The sequence below is a fragment of the Pteropus medius genome, unplaced genomic scaffold, assembly GCF_902729225.1.
Source record: "Pteropus medius unplaced genomic scaffold, Ma_sr-lr_union100, whole genome shotgun sequence".
NCBI lineage: Eukaryota > Metazoa > Chordata > Mammalia > Chiroptera > Pteropodidae > Pteropus > Pteropus medius.
The window spans coordinates 349,020-366,721 of NW_024352783.1; the positions used below are offsets into that span (position 1 = coordinate 349,020).

The following is a 17,702-nucleotide window of genomic DNA, read 5'->3' on the forward strand; positions in this document are numbered from 1 at the left end:
TTGCATTTTCCGCTTAAAATTTTTTTTCTCCCATAAAAATTGGAACTTGGTACATTCAGTAGGAAAACTCTTCACTCGGACTGTGGCCAAGACCAAGAAAAGTGCAAAGAGACAGAGGAGGAGTGAAAGAGTAACACTCCTCCGTGGTTAACATTCAGGGAGCCTGTCAAAAGCCTCTCCCTTTGTATAGGCTGGGAGGGTAAGAGGAGGCAGGAGGATGCTCCTGTCCCTCTCCACAAACGCACCTCCTTCCAAAAGCCATGATCTTGCCCTTTCAACATCTGTTGAGGGCAGCCATCTTGGCTCTAGAAACAGTAGCTGGAAAAAAGGCTGCCATTTTGATAACAGCAACTTTCCCCTTTTTAAAACTGCACTCCTCTAATTCCCATTTATCAAATTTGCTCCCCAAAACTGGCTCTACCCTTGTGAGCTGTTTTTGTTTTTGTTTTTGTTTTTTTGAGTGTGGAGGGATGCGGGTAAAATGGGAAATATTCATCCAATCACAGACTGGGAAGACCCAGTTATCAGAGAATTAGGAGCAAACATTTCAACTCCCCACTGGAAAGAAAGGGGACCCTTGGCCAGGGTTAACTAGTGCAAATTAGGGATTAGGGACTATTTAAAGTCCCTGCACCCCATCCCTAGGCTGGGATCTTTGGGTGTGGGGAACTGAGTCAAAGATGGGGTATAAGGTGCTATTTTGGAGGGAAAGTTGGTGGGAATACCTCAAAGCCCACCAAGGGAGTAGAATGGTTCCCCAAAAACCATCTGGAGTGATTGGTGAGGGAAGTGACATTGGGGAAGATGGGGGTAAAGGTAAGGATGGGAGGTCATGTGCAAATCTTGGGCTTACCCACCCATCTAACCCCCATCATTTTTCTGGCTATTTGGTCTAGTCTGGGAGAAACCATCAGGAAAAATAGGGAGAAAGTAGATTCCCTTCCCCATCCCATAAGGAACTCCTCCCTCCTAGCCCCCAAATCTGGGTTAGCCCAGAAGAGGCCATATGTATAGGCAGGAAGAGGTGTGATCTATTCACTTCTTTTGCCTTGGAAGAATCTGGGGCTCACTGGATTTGGGGGTAAAGATAGGGCCAATATTGGTGCTGCCCTGGGCTGGGAAAGTGCTTAACTGTGAAGCAGATGGGTAGCCCTCCCCCCAACACCTCCTCGACCTGAATTAGGAGAGGCCTTCTGCAGAGTCAAGGAGAATGAGGAGGAATATGGAAGATCCAAAGGCATGGAAGCTAAGGAAGGCATGGCAATTTAACGTGGAGGAAACAGGGACACAGAAATCCACCCTAGGAAGAATAGAATCCAAAGCCAAGCTTCCAGGTGGATAGGTGTCGGGTATCACAATGGTCTGGTCCAGGCCCTGGGCCACGAATGGAATGTGCTAGGAAGCATCTTGGCAAGGGCTTAGAGAAAGCTTCAAAATGAGGGGGGATCATTAGGTGAGGGAGATGGTTTCCCCCTAGTTTTACGAATCAGGGGGGTAGGTTAGACATTCAGAGCTGGTGGGGGCCATGAGTAGAGATTTATATAAGTATATTGCTCAGTTGCCCCAAGGGCTGGAGAAGGGATGGGAGCTGGCCCTGCCCCTCATGGAGGCCATTCCCTGGTGGAGAACTGAGAGGGGAACCACCAAAGATCCCTTCCCAGGAGATGGGAAAACTACAATCTCACACAAAACAGCCTGACTCCTGAGCTCCAGGGGCCCCTAAGTCCCTGCACAAAAATGTGGAGGGGCTCCCAAGGGGTAGGGAGGCCAGGGGCTGGTAGTGGCAGGGGGTTCAGGGTGGGTGGCATTTGGTGAAAGGGGGGATCTGGGCCCAGAGCTCACCCCACATCTCCCTTCTGGGTTCCCTCGACCCTTGCTCGTTCCCCTTCTCCCTTAGGGGGGACTGGTGGAGGAAGAGTTGGGGGAGGTGGAGTTGGGGGCATAGGGGGTGCTGCTTGAGGATTGACTGCGTAGCCAAAGACCCCTGGTAGGAAGGGAAGAGACCCTCCACCTTTCTCATCAGGTAGGACCATGTTAAGAGCAACTGGGAGAGCAGCCAAGTTGCTGAAGTTGTAAGGGTAGGCAGCAAGGAGCTGGGGGCCATAGACAAGTGGGTAGGGCTCAGGGTAGAAAGTGACTTTGGCAGCCCCCATTCCTTCCATCCGGTCCCCTTCCCCAACCCCCCCTGGCCCATCACTCCCAGGTTTTCCTCTGCCACCACCAGGTTCCCGGCCACTCCCAATCAGAGCCAGCGGAAATTCCTGCACAGGCGGGTATGCATAGGTACCCCCTCCTGCCAACACTGGGGGCTCCTCACCCCCTGAGATGACAGGGTCCTGGAGTGAGGCGGTCTCAGAAGCTTCCTCAGCAGCAGCACTCCCGCCACCTGCCTCCCCACTGGATGAGGAGACTTGCATTTCTTGGGGGGCTTCTTCCTTGACATCCCCAGGTCTGGTGCCAGTGCTGCCCTTGGAGTAGGCAATGACAGGTGTGGGTGTGCCCCCAGGCCGCTCAGCAGCATGCCTCTGCCCGTGGCGGCTCAGGGCAGCTGCAGTCTTGCACACCTTGGAGCAATGAGGGCAGGTGAAGCGGGTGGAAGGCCTCCGTCCAGCTCGGGAGCTGTGGGAGCCCCCACTGTGGGCCTCCTGGTGCTTTCGCAGCTTCCTCAAGGTGGCGAATGTCTGGACACAGTCCCCACAGCGGTGCCTCCGCTCACCACAGGCACGTCCCGTGGGGCCCTCAGCCGCTGGGGTGTCCTCCCAGCTCCTCCGTTCTAGCTTCTGTCTCCAGCGTGGTGGCCTGCGGCCTCTAGGCATCCCGCTGCCCCCACTGCTGCTGGAGCCTGCAGCTCCAGCCTTGCGCTTGGGTTTGTAGGAGTAGTAGGGCCTCCAGAGCTGGTCCTCCGCACCATCCTTCGATTCCTCTTCCTCCTCTTCCTCCTCCTCCTCATCTTCCTCTTCATCGTCGTCCTCGCTCTCCTCTACCTCCTCTCCACTCAGCTCCCCAGGACGCAAGTCAGTTTCTGAGATGCGGCGCTTGACAATGGCCTCCTCACCGATTCGCACAGTGATCTGACACAGTGGAGGTGGTGCCTGTAACTGAGAGGGGCCCCGACCAGACCCTGCAGGAGGACCCCCGCCCCCGCCAATCCCACCAGCTGGCTTGGCTGTGTAGGTCAGAGTCCTTCCAGCCCGCAGGTTTCGGTTTTTGGCCTCCTCTGTGGCTGTGGCAGGCCCTGCAGCCGTTGCTGGGCTGCCTGCTATGGCTGGGCTGGCTGGTGTGGCTGCAGGCTCTGGTGGAGGAGGTGGGTACTCACGTTTTTTGGGGGGCCTTGGGGGAGCAGTGTAAGTGATGACTGAGGCAGCTTGGGCCCCCCCTGTGCTGGCCAGCCCACCCCCTGCTCCCCCATTACTACTGCCCCCATGAACAATGACAGAGGGAGCTGGATGGGCAAAAGTGATGACAGAGGGTGGGGGACAAGGCTTTGGGGCAGGTGGGGGTCTGGGTGGTGGGCTGGCTGGCATTGCTGCAGGGGCTGATGTGTTGAGGTTTGGAGAAAGCGGGGCCTCAGGGGCTCCCTGGCTGTAGGTCTTGTAGGGCCGCTTGGCTGCTCGCATGGGGAGCAGGCGGTACAGCTTAAGGGTATTGAGCTTGGGCTTATAGCCTCCATTGGGTGTCTTCTCACTGGCTAAGAGGCCTGGGCTAATGCCATGGAAGGCTCGCTGGTGGGTCTTCAGGTTATAGTAAGTGACAAAGGTCTCCCAGCAGAAGATGCACTGGTACCTGGGCCAGGACAGAGAGAACACGGCAGGGACAGAGCCAGTTGTCATGGGCCCTGAAACCAGGGCTTCAGCTTCCTATGTCCTCTACTGCCCTCTACTCAGACCTAGAACTCCCCCTAGCCATTTGTTCACCCTCCTTTCATGCTGCTTATCCCACCCTGCCAGCCTCAGGAAAGACACCAGTCCTAGCTTAGTGCCCCCCACCAGCTGTGAGACACTGGGCCTCAGCTGTTCCATCAGTGAATTGGGAATAATCACACACACCTTGCCTAACAAAACCTTCTGAAGCTCAAATGACAGAATGGGGTAATGTCTTATGAACAGGGATACATTATGGAAATACATATTATAACTACTGGGGGGCATCCCTGTGTTCCCCACAGTCCTTTCTTGTGAGGGCGACTTTCTTTTTCCTCCTTGGCCTTCTCCATAGCACCAAGCCAGAACATGGCACCTAGAGGTGCTAGCAAGCATGAGCAGTAGGAACTGGGGATGGAGGGAGGCAGATGGGTGAGTGATGGAGAGCAGGGGCCAGTGGGGAGCAGATGTCTTAGAATGACTTCCTAAGCCCCATGCTCTGCCCACTCCCTCCCTCGTTCATGTGGTCCTTGAGTGCTGACTCCTCACCTGACTGCCCCCACCCACCCCTAACCCCAGCCCCAGGCCACTCACCTGCGCTCCCCGGTGTGCCACACCTCATGCTTGGTACGGTACTCAGCCAGGGCAAACACCTTCTCGCAGTAGCGGCAGGGGTACTTCCTCCGCCAGGAGTGTACGTTGCTGTGCCGCTTCAGGCTGGACAGGGTCACGTAGGAACGCTCACAGGCCGCGCACACATACAGCACGTGGCCGCCCACCACCTTCACTACATGCTCGGGGCCACCTCTGAAGCCCACTGCAGGAGGCAGAGCTGAGGCCTCCACTCCTGCCGGGCCACTGGGGCCAGAGCCCCCGGCTCCCAGTCCTGCAGACCCCCGACTGCTGGCCCCCCTACGGCACTGTGCCTCATGGGTCTGTAGCCTCTTAGGATGGATGAAGCTTTTCCCACATCGGGGGCAGAGGACGGGCCGCCGGGGCAGTGGGGGCTGCAAGTCAGAGGCCTGGGCCTCAGCCCTGTCACTTTCCCACTCCCCGTCTGGCCTAGGCCCAGGCCCAAAGCTGTCCTCTTCAGGCTGCGAGGTGGCCATTGGGGCTGGGGCAGGAGGTAACCAGGCATCACCTCCCTCCCCCAGGCCCTGCAGGCGGGAGATGCCCAGACGCCGCCCTAGAGCTCCGATCTCTGCCACAGCTGCCCCGTCCCCTCCGCCGCCAGGCAGTGCAAGCCGGGCACTGTAGATGAAGTTGAGGACATCGGAGAAGGCAGCTGCTGGCACCCCTGGCAGCTCCAGGACCCGGGGTGGGGATGAAGTGGGGGGCGAGGCTGGAGGGGGAGAAGAGGAGGAGGAGGAGGAGGAGGAAGAGGAAGAAGAGGCAGAAGAGGAAGAGGAGGCAGCTGTGGTGGTGGCAGGGTTGGGGGCTGAGCCCCCAGTAACTGGTGGGAGGGGCAGTGGGGCTGAAGCAAGCAGGGCCTCTCTGAAGAAGGGACTAGAAGCAGCCAGGACGCTGCGGTGAGCAGGGAACTTGGTGTCTCCGGCTATGAGGGTGACGTCACAGAAGAGGCCACGGAGCCGCTGCTCATTGAGCTGGTGCAGGACGGCGGGGGCATGGGACGGGTCCGTCACCTCTGCTGGGGGGGGCATGGTGCCAGCCTAGACAGAGGAGAAGAGGCCAGGGAGGATCTCAGAGGCTGGGCAGAGGGCAGGGGCCTCTTAAATCAGGGAAGTGAGCTGAGAGGGGGTTAGAGGTTGTCGTTCGGAGATTAGTGGAAGGCTGACTAACTTTTGGTCACAGAATTCAGGGGTTAACCTTAGTCACCCATGTCTGGCCAGCATCCAATACCAGTATGTCAAACATCTAGGGCTAGAAGATGCCAGGGATACTTTAGGTCTTAATGAAGGTCAAGGGGTCAAAACCTTTAAAGTCACAGACTAGAGAAGTAAGCAATGGATACCTCTCTCCCACTGGCAGGAGGAGGAAGGCCCCACAGAAACTGATGACCATTTCACAGTATTCCCCAGCCTAGACAAAATGGCTGCCCTTGCTGGCCTGCTGCCTCAGGTTCAATTTTTGTAGCTGCAAACCTCTCACCATCTCACCTGAGAGCACAGCCAACATGGAGCGGAATGGGGGTGGCTCAGCAAGTCCCTTCTGCCGGGCCTCTTCCCTCTGTGAAGAAACAGAAACTATGTCCTCAGTAAGGGAACTGGGAAGGAAGGGACACCAGGAGGTGCGTGGTGGTATAGCTCTTGGGTCAAAGAGGATGCTTGGGCTGCTCTGCAGGCTCTGAACTTCCCAGGAGCCTCTGTCAGGTTATTTGCTTAGCCATATCCAATTGGACCTAGGAGGTCACACAGATTATTGCAAAGCCTTGTTCTACTGACCCCCAGAAGTACAAGAACAAGATAATTTGCATATTATTCGCTTTAAAACATACAGCAGCTTAGTTCAGTCCCATAGCTCTAGGGAAGCCTGTTAGATCACTCTCAAGTCCTTTTGGCCCAATCTTGGGACTCAAAGGAAATCAAAGATTTGCATGTTGTCTTTTATTATAATGATCTTTTTTATATATCAAAATAGATTTGCTTGAGCTTTTTTATTGGACCAAGCTGCTAGATATTCAAATTGAGAGACTTTCCTCACAGGAGACCACCAAAGACCATAATTCATACACGTGCCAGCCTGTCTCTGTCTCTGGGGGACACTGGATAGGGGGCATAGACCGGGAGTGAGGAATCTTGGGTCTGAGAGCTGGTGGCTTTAGGACTTCACCTCTTTCTGGAAGACTCATCCAAAAGGAGTAGCAGGTAACCCAAATGTGATCTGTGGTGGTTACCACATAGAAGGAAACTCACAGCCACTCTCCTCTGTAAGTACAGCCAGGGCTTGGGTGTCCCATTTTTCAGTTGAAGATCTGAGTTTCAGAGCCATACAGTGACTTAGCCAAAGTCACACAGAGCTGATAACAGACAGGGTCTGTTCACAGAGCTAGTCCTGCTTACCTGAAAGCAGAGCTCTTGGTCCCTCTCATCCACCCTCCATGAAGCCTGGGAGTGTTCTTCCGAATACCCTGGGTGACACATTTCCTCTGAGGTGTCCTGCATGAGTGCCTCATACAATTCCCACCCCTCCAAAAAACCTTCTTTTCCCATTTAGTATTGATACTATCTGGACTAAACAGCCTTGCCTACATAGTCCATTTCATGTTCCTGAAAGACTGCTCTGCCTCCTCTCCTATAAAAAGAGGAGGAAGGTGATAAACAGGGATGATGTGCAAAAGTTCAAGAGCCCTGACAGCCAGACACACACCTGGATCAGTGCTACCCTGTCAGTTGTTAAATTGCAGATGGGTCTGGTTGTAAAGTGAGAAAAGAGAGCAAGGCCTCCCACTCCCTTTCACGACCACTACTGGCCCAGTGGGATCCCCAACAGTCAGTGCTTTACTTGCATTACCTCATTTGCTCCTTTCCTTTTCACTACTCTAAAAGGTAGCAGTTAGTTTCCCCATTTTAAAGTGACAGACCAAGGCTCAGAGGTGCTAGATAGCACGTCCAAGGATCTATGACCAGTTATTAGCAGGGCTGGGATCTGATCCCAGGAAGTTTGGCTCCAACGCTTGTGTTCTTGCCTATATAACATCGGGGTGAAGGGTATGTTTACAGCTATGATATTTTGATACAATAGGAATATATATTTGGTCTTTGTCTCCATAACAGACACAGAGCTCTTAAAATTCATGAAATTTCTAAGTGATAAAGCATTAGGAGCATCTTTTGTTCTAATAGTTGGTCTTTGACCTTGGTTCCTAACACCAAGCTCCTAAATCCCTTGGAATTCCCTGGGTGATAGGAGCATCTTTTGTTCTAATGAGGTGACTCTTGGTGGGCTCCTGGATGGGGGCTGGTCACAAGAAAGACCAAGTCATGATTAGAAGCTTGGAACTTTCAGTCCTACCCCACCTCTAACCTCAGGGGAAGGGAGAGGGACTGGAAACTGAGTTAATAATCGATCATGCCTAAGTGAGGAAGCCTCCATAAAAATTCCTTAACTATGGGGTCCAGAGAGCTTCCAGGTTGGCAAACACATCCACATGCCAGGAGGGCGGCACACCCCAACTCTGTGAAACAGAAGGTCTCGAGCTCATACATCTTCATTCACTATTCATCTATATTATCTTATCCTTTATTACGTAATAAATCAGTAAACGTGTTTCCCTCATTTCTATGAGCCATTCTAGCAAATTATCAAATCTGAGGAAGTGGTCATGGGAAACTCCAGTTTATAGCTGGTCAGTATAGGAGGCCTGGACGTGCAAATGGCATCTGAAGTGGGAGCAGTCTTGTGGGACCAAGCCCTTACCTTGTGGGATCTGACACTATCTCCAGGTACTGTCAGAATTAAATTGAGCTGTAGATATCCAGCTAGTGTCAGAGAATTGGAAGTGTGGGAGAAATCCACACATTTTGTATCGGAAGTGTTATAAGTAGAGTGTATAGAAAAACAGTTGTGTTTTTCTTTCAACAGCACCCATGAGGGCCCCCACTAGCCCACATAACACCTTTGTGAAGATTAGAGGAAGGGCCCCTACCTCCAGGAGGTAGCAGCTCTGCACAGATGAGCAAAGTGAAGGTTCGATTCCAATCCCCGACTTACCTCCTTGGGTAGGCCACTTGCACAACCACGCAGGCGTAGTGCCTGCTGAGGCATTGCTATGTGCTGTCAAGATACTTGGAGAAGGACTATTGAGGCTTCTTAGAACCAGAAAAGTTCAAAGATGGCCTAGCTCAGAGATCACCTAGAATATCATCACCATGGTACTTATAGCTGCCATTTATGAAATACTATGTGCCAGGTACAGAGCTAAACATTTTCTCTGCATCATCTTATTTCAACACTCAAAAAGGACCATCGTCAATCCCATTGTACAGATGAGAAAAATGAGGTTTTAAATACTCTAAACTCCTCACTTTCAGGTATAGAGAACATAGCGGCAGGGTGATCTTCCCTGGTCTCATTAGGTCTTAAAATTCATGAAATTTGAGTGCTAACCAAATCAGGTTTGGACCCAGCTCTCCTGAGTTAACTGCCTCGCCACTGGCCACTGCCCTACAAAGGCTTATAGAAGGTGGAGAAGACAATAGCTATGTGACCCTGAGCAAGTTACTTAATTTAACCTCTTTGTGTCTCCTTTTCCTTAACTGTGAGGTAGAGATAATGAAAAGTCTCCACTTCATAGGGTTGTTGTAAGTGAGTTAATAACTGGTAGTACCTAGAAGAGTACCTGGCACATAGTAACTGCTCAGAAAGTGCTCACTCTTATCATCATCTTGGAACTCAGTCCCGGAAAATGGTGGGGGGAAGTGGTGAAGAAAAAGGCAGAAATCAGGCTTCATGGTAGGTTTGGTGGCTCTGTGGTTTTTCGTTTTTTATTTGTTTTTACTGTTTCTCTACTCTGGACTGACTGTGTGATCTTAAAGGTGTGTCTGAGGTGGGGATGAAAGCACTGCCACCAGACACACTCCACCTCTTGCTGTTCCCTCTGCTGGGAATGTTCTTTCTTCAGATAGCTTCATGTCTTGCTGCCCCACCTCCTTTAAGCCTAAACTCAAAAGTTACCTTCCTCTGGAGGCCTTCCCTGGCCACCCGCTGCCTTCCCAAACTTCCTATCCTTCTCCCCTACTTTTTTTTCGTGGCACTTAGTGTTCATTTATCTCTAGAATGTAATCTCCAAGGGAGGGAGAGGTTTTTGTCTGTTTTGTTTACTGCTATCCCCAGTGCTTAGAACAGTGCCTGATATATAATGGGAGATTTAAATATTTTGGTGAATGCATGAAACTGCATTCTTCAAAGTCTGCCTAGAGTCTCTCTGCCCTCAGGAAGGAAGCCATCCTCAGTGCCAGACTGAGTTGGCCAGGAGCTGGGATGATAAGTGTACTTGACCACTTCTGGGAACTCACCCTTTGCCTGATATACTTCCAGGGCTTTACGTGCATTATCTCGTTTAATGATTTCCCTACAAATGACCACTCAAAGTCAATATTTATATTATCCCAATTTTACAGATGAGGAAACTGAGACTCACAAAGGGATAAATATACCTTGCTCAAGGTTACACAGCTTGTGAGGCACAGAGTCAAAATTCAAATCCAGGTCTGTGTGAACCCAGATGCTGAGTCTTTCCCTCTTCCAAACTGCCGAATTCTGCTCCAAAGGGGCTTATGGCCAGCCAGCTGGTTGCAGAAATCATCACACAAGGTCTCACGTGCTAAGTGCTAATTGTGTCACGTCTGACTCCGCCCTTTCCCTAGCTGCCCATATCCAGCAGTCACCAAGTCCTGTCGAATCTGCAGCCCAGCTTGGGAATGGCTCTGGAAGCCTTCCCTTCAACCCGCCTCTGGCCCCCAAACTAGCTCAGGGCCTTTTAACACTGGCATGGTCCAAGGCCATAACCTCTCAGCTATTCCACTGACCCCAAGCTTACTTTTTACCAGCCAACCTTCCTATTACTAAAGGTCAACGTCCCCAGTACAGCTGAAGTGATATCACTTCTAGGCTTAGAATCCTTCACTGGTCCCCACTCACTCCAGAATAAAGTTCAAATTCCTCATCCAGGCATTCAAGGGTCTAGTTCCAATCTTCCTTTCTAATCTTGACTTGTGTTAGTCTCCCTTCAAGTACCCAGTTTACTTTCCAACCTCAATACATCCTGCACCTCCATGCCTTTGCCTATGCTGGTCCTCCTGCCAGAAATGCAGCCTTTTCCCAACCTCTTCCCCAACGCCCTCCAAAGCGTTAAGATCAAACTCAAATGCCACCTCCCTCTTGGCCCTTCCTGACGCACAAGACAAGGACAATCTCTCTTTTACCTGGCTCATCAACATTTTAGCTAGTACCCAGGCAAGGACTCCCTGAGTCACTGTCTAAACACACTGGTCTTCTGAAATGGATTGATGCTGGTGCTAAGTTATACAGAAACTGGGGAAAAAATGTGTGCGCAGAGACCCACGGAAAGCTTCGAAAAGGCAGCAGAGGACAGTATAGAAGACCACAGGATCTGGAACCCGACTGCCTGTGTTCAAATCCAGCTTTACCTCTTACTAGCTAAATGGCTTTGGGCAAATTACTTCTCTGGGTCTCAGTTGTCTCATCTGAAAAAGAGAGATAATTAGAATAGCTACTTCTACAGGGCATTGCGAAAACTAAATGAGTGATCCTATATAAAAGCACTGAGAATAGCGCCTGGTACACAGTGAATGCCAAATAACTGTTTACTGCTATTGTTATTAGCCAAGCCCCAACAAGGGGCTCAGTGATGGCAGAGGGCTGACAATTGTTGGCATAGGCATAGTCCCCAAACAGTAGCTACTTTCCAGGTACATTTCCCATGTGCTACTTTCTTACGACCCTGTTGGAAGATAGGCAGGGCAGGCAATTAGCCCCATTTTACAGATAAGGAACTGAGGCTCACCCAGGGAAAGTGCCAGTGAGGAAGCGGTAGGGTCAGAACCCCTTTGGTTCTAGTCTAGATCTCCTTTCCCTCCACTAGGCCATCATGCACCTGTTATATAGGCCTCTCACAGTAGCCAGCAACCCCCTCCCCCCAGGAGGCCCCAGCCATAGTGACTTCCCTGCCCCATGCATATCCACCCTCCCAGCCAGGCTAGGCGCAGTACAGTGGTATGTACACTTAGAACACAAACCATTCACTCCCTACATGTGTGCGCGCACGCGCGCGCGCACACACACACACACACACACACACACACACAACCACATCTACAGCAGGGCCCAGGCCCCGAAGGTGAGGAAAACCTGTTCTAAGGAATCTGCCTAGTGAGCAAATTCTGTTCCCAGACCCTTCCACAGTCGTAGGAGTGGCCCAGTGTGCATAACAGAAGAGACAGAAAAGCAGAGATAGCTGAAAGAGGGGCAGAGAGAGGGTGAAGCAGGAGGAGGAGGCTAAAAACTTCATGTTTCTTTTTTCCATTTCAGTGACAAGAGTCACACCCGGCCTTTACGTAAACATGACCAAGGAGCCACTCCGTCCAAGTTCATTTTCCTTGCAGCAGCCAGGCCTCTCCTCCCAATGACCCTGACATGCTGGACAGGCTGGAGAGGGGTATGCACACAGACCCTACACAAAGAGACTAGCTGAGCTATCCTGAGGACACCCAAGCCTCCTGCCTGTTGCCCTTGCTATGCCCCATATTTATCTTCCTGCTTTTTTCCTAACATAGCCCCACAGCAGCCCCACACGGCCACTTAAACACAAAGAAGGGAGGCACGCACACATAGCTTGTGGCTGATCTCTCGAGGTTGAGGCCCACATGCCCTTGTCACGCCACCTCCCTCCCCACAAGTGTTTTCTGACCAGCTTGCCTCCCAGCCCAATAACATGGACAGGCTCCCACAAACAACGTCACAAAAGAATCCCTTAGAGACTGTTGCACACACACAACCTTCCCCTCGCTCGGCTGCCCAAGATCCCATAAACACAACCTGCACATTCCACCTAGAGCCCCTCACACCAGTGCCAGCTGCTCCATAAGTACCTTGAGACGCGACTTAGGGTTTCTCACATTCCACATGATAAGTAGAACCTGAGTTCTAGACATGCACGCTCCCCCCTCAACTCAATCATCATACAAACACACAAACCCATCCAGTGGGCCTACCTCACCAAGACTGGACCATATCTCAGCAGGGCCACAGAAATGCGAACTAAATATGACACCTTCCAACTCGAAGGTACACAATGGCCCCCACTAAATAGGCATATGTACCCTGCACTCTGATGTGGCCCACAGCACTAACACCATGACAGCTATATAGAAAACACAAGTTCATAAATAGTTCATATGTGCAGACCAAGACATACATGCAAGAAAACATGCTGGTATAAAACATGCATAAAACCCACATCTAACAAACCCTGCATGTATTGTACCTTGCTTTGAATGTGGACCTGTCACCCAAAGCCACCGGGCTACATCTTGTAATTTTGTCCCACAATAGTGGACACTCCACCATCTGGCTTTCTGTTCCCATGGCCCAGGGAGGACTCTACCCAGACCCCTGGCTGCCAGACCAGCAAACGGTGGTGCCCTGGAGAGGTTTACCTTGCCCCACAACACAGCCGGAGTCACACAATCTCCAGGACTCACAGCCACAACCCTGCCCTGACGGCGCAGCAGCTCTGGGGCCCCTGCTCGCCCAGTGCACCCCGCGCACCCGAACTCTGGGGAGCTCGGCGGCCCACCCCTCCCCCTCTCTGCCTGGCTCCTACGCCATCACCCTCCCAGCAGCTTGCAGCGCCGGCCCGGGCTCAACACCCGCCCCACCCCACCCCCAACCTGCCCCACAGAGGAGGGGGACATTCGGCTGCAGAATTAACCCTTCGAATGGAGAGTGAGGATGGCCCCTTCCCTGAACCCTGGCGATCGCCCCCTGCCGCGGCCGCCGCTGGGTCAGACGCGGTACCAGAGCCCCCTTAGTCTCCCCCCAGCGCCCTGCGCGCCTGGGGGCGGGGCTAGGCTCAGCCCCCGACCCCTTAGCCCCCAGGTCAACCCCGAAGGGGAGCGGTCGGGCGCGGGGCGCTGCGGAGGCCACCGCGGCGCCGGGCAGCAGGGAGGGGGCCCGGCTGTTAGCTCCGGTCCGCCCTGGCCCTGCCCGGTTCACCCGGGGCCCACCTGACTGCGATGGCGCCGCGTCTGGCAGGCCCTGCTCATCACCGTGGACGCCCCGGCCGCTCCGGTTTCGCCCGCCTCAGGCTCCGGCTTCGGCTCCGGCTCCGGCCTCGGCCCCCCCCAGCGCCCGGCCTGCCCATGGGCTGTGGCTCCTCGCTGCTGCCGCCGCCATGCCGCCGCTGCTGCTGACATCATCATCGGCTCCCCCCCAGCACCCCGGTCCTACCCCACCCCACCCCCGGAAACAGTCCCCTCTCAGCGCTGCAGTGCCACACAGTAGCCGAGGAGGGCTCAGTGTGTAGCGCAGGCGACACCGACACAAGGCTCAGGGTTCGGGTTTGGGGCGATAGCGCCCGATGGCCTTCGCCCAAACCGATCCTGGGAGAACAGAGCCGCGCAGGGCTGCGGGACGGGTGGGCACCGAGCGGGGTACGGGCCTGGTTGCAATCCCTCAGAATCTCACGACCACCCACTCCCTAGGATGAGACGCCCCCCCTCTCCCCCCAGCCCCGCAACTCATGCCCTTCACTCTGCGGTGCACACCGCCTAGAGCAGGCACATCCTCTCAAGGCACAGACCCACAACATGGCAGGCTTACAATTAAGTCTAGAGGAACCCGCAGAGCCAGGCTCAGCACATTCACAGGGCTAACCCTGGACACACACAACCCTCCTCGAAAATGCACAGGGAACCCCACCAGGCCGCTGGCCAGGAAGGCCCCAACCCTACAGAACAGGCACACAAATGACTACCAGTGCAGATGAACAAGCAGCTTGGTATTTTGTCCCCACCGAAGAAAATATCCACATCTATATACTTGTCCTTAAATGCAGAGGCCTTGGTGTGGGCCTCCTGGGACAGCACCAACGAAACACCAGGTGGAAGCACACACAGAAGAAACATTCCTGAAACTCCAGAGGGACTCCTCCCTGGTGTTCAAAAATTGAAAACTCAGGAGAAAGAAGAGCCAGCCCTCAGAGCTCCTTTCTGAAAAATCTTTCTGAAACAAGGCGAGACATAATTTAAAGCCAAAGAAGTCTCATCACAGAACTAGCGGTAAAGAGAAAAAAAATCATACAAACTTTGGAGTCAGGGAGGCATAAGATATAAAGCAAGCAGAGTTGGAAACAATGAGAAAATAGGCCCACCCCCACCTCAGGGAGGTTCCAGGGAAGAACCTCCCACCCCCACTTCAGGAAAGTTCCAGGGAAGAACCCCACCCCTACTCCAACCAGGTCACAATGGCTGGAGCTCTGAAGGGTCCAGGCCCCCTGAGCCAGGAGGAGAGGAGGAAGTCCAAGGAAAGATGGTGAGTGTGAGAGCCAAGTCATAGCCCCCCTCCCTGTAACTCCTGGCTGCTCCCTTTCTCCTCCTCCCCTAAAACTTCCCAGCTGTCCTAGAGATACCCAGAAATGAAATTCACAATGATGTACCCAGATGTCCCTGGAACCTGTGACATCACATAAATACAGAGCATCTGAGGCCACCTCCCCTTTTTCAAACCAACAGAGCATCCCTGGGTCCTTTTTTTCTCCTCCCAGGAACAACTTACCCAGAGAAACTTGATGCTCCAGGACTGCTCACTCCCTGCTTCCTGCTTTAGAGGCTCAAGGCCCACACTGTACTACCTCATCCATCTTTCAGGACCTTTCTAGCTCCCAAGAGTTCCTCAGCAAGACAGCCTAACCCTCTACTGTGCCACAGGGTCCCAGCCTGGCATTTTCCCTGCCCCAGATCCCCTGGGCTATGGTTGCCCTAATGCCCAAGCTCCTTTCTCCCTAACAGGCTGGCAGTCACCCCTACTTCAACCTGCCCGACTTCACCCAGCCATCGCCATCCTCTACTCCGCCCAGCCTCCCCTCGCACCAGCGCTGCCGGCCCTCTGATGCCACCAAGGGTCTGCTCGTGGCCCTGCTGGGTGGGGGCCTGCCCGCTGGCTTCGTGGGCCCCTTCTCCCGTATGGCTTACCAGACTTCTCACTTACCCTCACTGGAGCTGCTCATCTGTCGATGCCTCTTCCACCTCCCCATTGCCCTGCTACTTAAACTGCGTGGTGACCCACTGTTGGGACCTCCTGATGTACGGGGCCGGGCCTGCCTCCACGCTCTGCTCAACGTCCTCAGCATTGGATGTGCCTACAGTGCAGTTCAGGTGGTGCCCGCTGGCAACGCTGCCACCGTCCGCAAAGGTTCTTCCACTGTCTGCTCTGCTCTCCTTGCCCTCTGTCTCGAGAGCCAGGGTCTCAGTGGCTACGACTGGTGTGGCCTGTTGGGCAGCACCCTAGGACTAATCATCATTGTGGGACCTGGACTAGGGACACTGCAGGAGGGGACCACAGGTCTCTACACCGCCCTGGGCTATGTGCTCGCTTTCCTGGGCGGCCTGGCACTGTCTCTGGGGCTTCTGGTATATCGCTCCCTGGACTTCCCCTCATGCCTACCGACAGTGGCTTTCCTGTTTGGCTTGGTGGGGCTCGTGGGTTCCGTACCAGGCCTCTTTCTGCTGCAGACCCCTGTGCTGCCCAATGATCCTCTGAGTTGGAGCTGTGTGGGGGCAGTGGGGATCCTCGCCCTGGTCTCCTTTGTGTGTGTGAGTTATGCGGTCACCAAGGCCCACCCTGCCCTGGTGTGTGCTGTCCTGCACTCTGAGGTGGTGGTGGCCCTGATGCTGCAGTATTATGTGCTCTATGAGACCGTGGCGCCTTCTGACATCATGGGGGCGGGAGTCGTATTGGGCAGTATTGCCATCATCACTGCCCAGAACCTCAGCTGTGAGAGGGAAGGGCAGGTAGAGGAGTGAGATCGGCTTGAGAGGCTGGGGATTGGGGAGGGGGGTAGGGGTAAATAGGAGAGACTGGAATACAAACATGGGAAAATAAGTGACTGGAAAAGAACTGGTGTGGGAGAGGGACACTCCTTGGAGTCAATGGTAACTTGGGGACTTGGTGGAGAGGGATTGCCTGGAAGACCTGGAACAAGCCTGGGGACCAAGAGATGTGGAATCTAGGCTGGGGCTTGGGGATCAGGGCACAACTAAGGGGAAAGTCTGAGATCAAAGGGGCTGAGGCAGGCAGACCATGAGCCATAGGGGGATTTTTCCCTCAGCAGCAGAGAAGAGTTTTGGGGCTGGAGTGTTTGGGGCTTTCAGGCAAACAGAGCAAGCAGCTACGCTGGAAGAAGGGAGTCTCCTTTTTTTTTCCTTGAGTGAGATTTCCCTTCTCGATGCTTGTGACCCCTCCTCAACTTGGATGGTGACGTGACATTGACATCAAAACAAGGATCACTCTGAATGTGGCTGTGCAGTTGGTGTCATCTCTGCTTTGGAAGGATAGTGGAAGTCCTACCCGGCTCTTATTGGAAAATAATTTGGAATGCCCGCCCCTCCCAATCTTAGTTTTGAAATAGTCTAGAAGGGGGAGGATTTCCTGACGTTCACATGCCTTGACCCTGAATCTCCCAGGGCTTGTGTTCCACCCCACGGCTAATCTGCTTTTCCTGGATTGTCACGGTCTCGTGATCTCTCTCCCGAACGGCGGCCAGCCTCCTTCCGGAGCAGGCCTTTCAGCTGAGGTCTTTTCGAGCGGATCAGGCTAGGGATCCAGGACCAGAGTTCCATACAGCGCTCAATTAGAGACCAGGAGATGCCCACCCGTCCCAGAAGGCCGCTCAATAAATAACAGCTACTTCCGGACAAGCAACAAGCCTCGCCATCTTGATATGTTCATGCATATTCAGCGCGGTTACTGCATATTCATGACCAAAGACGGCCCCAGCACTCCCCTGTCTGGGAACCCACTTGGGAGGACCCTGCCGGCCCCGCCTCCTTTATTACCAATTAGCAGGACAAACCATTTTCCAGCGTGGGGGAGGTATTAATGACAGACTTTTGCTGAAGGAAACACACTCCACACTAGAATAAAAGCGGCCTATATTTATCCTTGATCCTTCAAACCTTAAACCTCAGTGCGGGAGTAAGTAATAAGGGGAGGTGGCGGGATAAAAGTGCCCCCTACCCCTGGTTATTTAAAATGGTCGCTCAACCGGGGAGGTGGGGGGAAGGGAGGAGCAACGACTCGAGCGCGCGCCCCGTGCAGGCCGGCGCTTGCGGCCCCGTAGCGCAAGGGAGGGCGGGAAAGGAA

At 53.5% G+C, this 17,702-nt stretch overlaps 2 protein-coding genes across 2 annotated transcripts in view; one reads left to right on the forward strand and one right to left on the reverse strand.

Moving 5' to 3' along the window:
* Positions 1-13,697, reverse strand: part of ZBTB4 (zinc finger and BTB domain containing 4) — a 14,486-nt gene extending 789 nt beyond the window's left edge. The window contains exons 1-4 of the mRNA XM_039847213.1: positions 13,568-13,697; positions 5,978-6,047; positions 4,455-5,530; positions 1-3,783 (exon numbers count right to left, since the gene is read on the reverse strand). The exon at positions 1-3,783 is cut by the window's left edge and continues 789 nt beyond it. Coding sequence (XP_039703147.1) covers positions 1,839-3,783; positions 4,455-5,521 — 3,012 coding nt within the window. The 5' untranslated portion in view covers positions 5,522-5,530; positions 5,978-6,047; positions 13,568-13,697 and the 3' untranslated portion in view covers positions 1-1,838. The remainder of the gene's footprint in view (positions 3,784-4,454; positions 5,531-5,977; positions 6,048-13,567) is intronic.
* A 171-nt stretch (positions 13,698-13,868) lies between these two features.
* On the forward strand, positions 13,869-17,498 carry SLC35G6 (solute carrier family 35 member G6). The gene is made up of 2 exons (XM_039847218.1): positions 13,869-14,873; positions 15,350-17,498. The coding sequence occupies exons 1-2, from the start codon at positions 14,871-14,873 to the stop codon at positions 16,361-16,363; spliced, it is 1,017 nt and encodes a 338-aa protein (XP_039703152.1). The 5' UTR covers positions 13,869-14,870; the 3' UTR covers positions 16,364-17,498.
* The last annotated feature ends 204 nt before the right edge of the window (positions 17,499-17,702 follow it).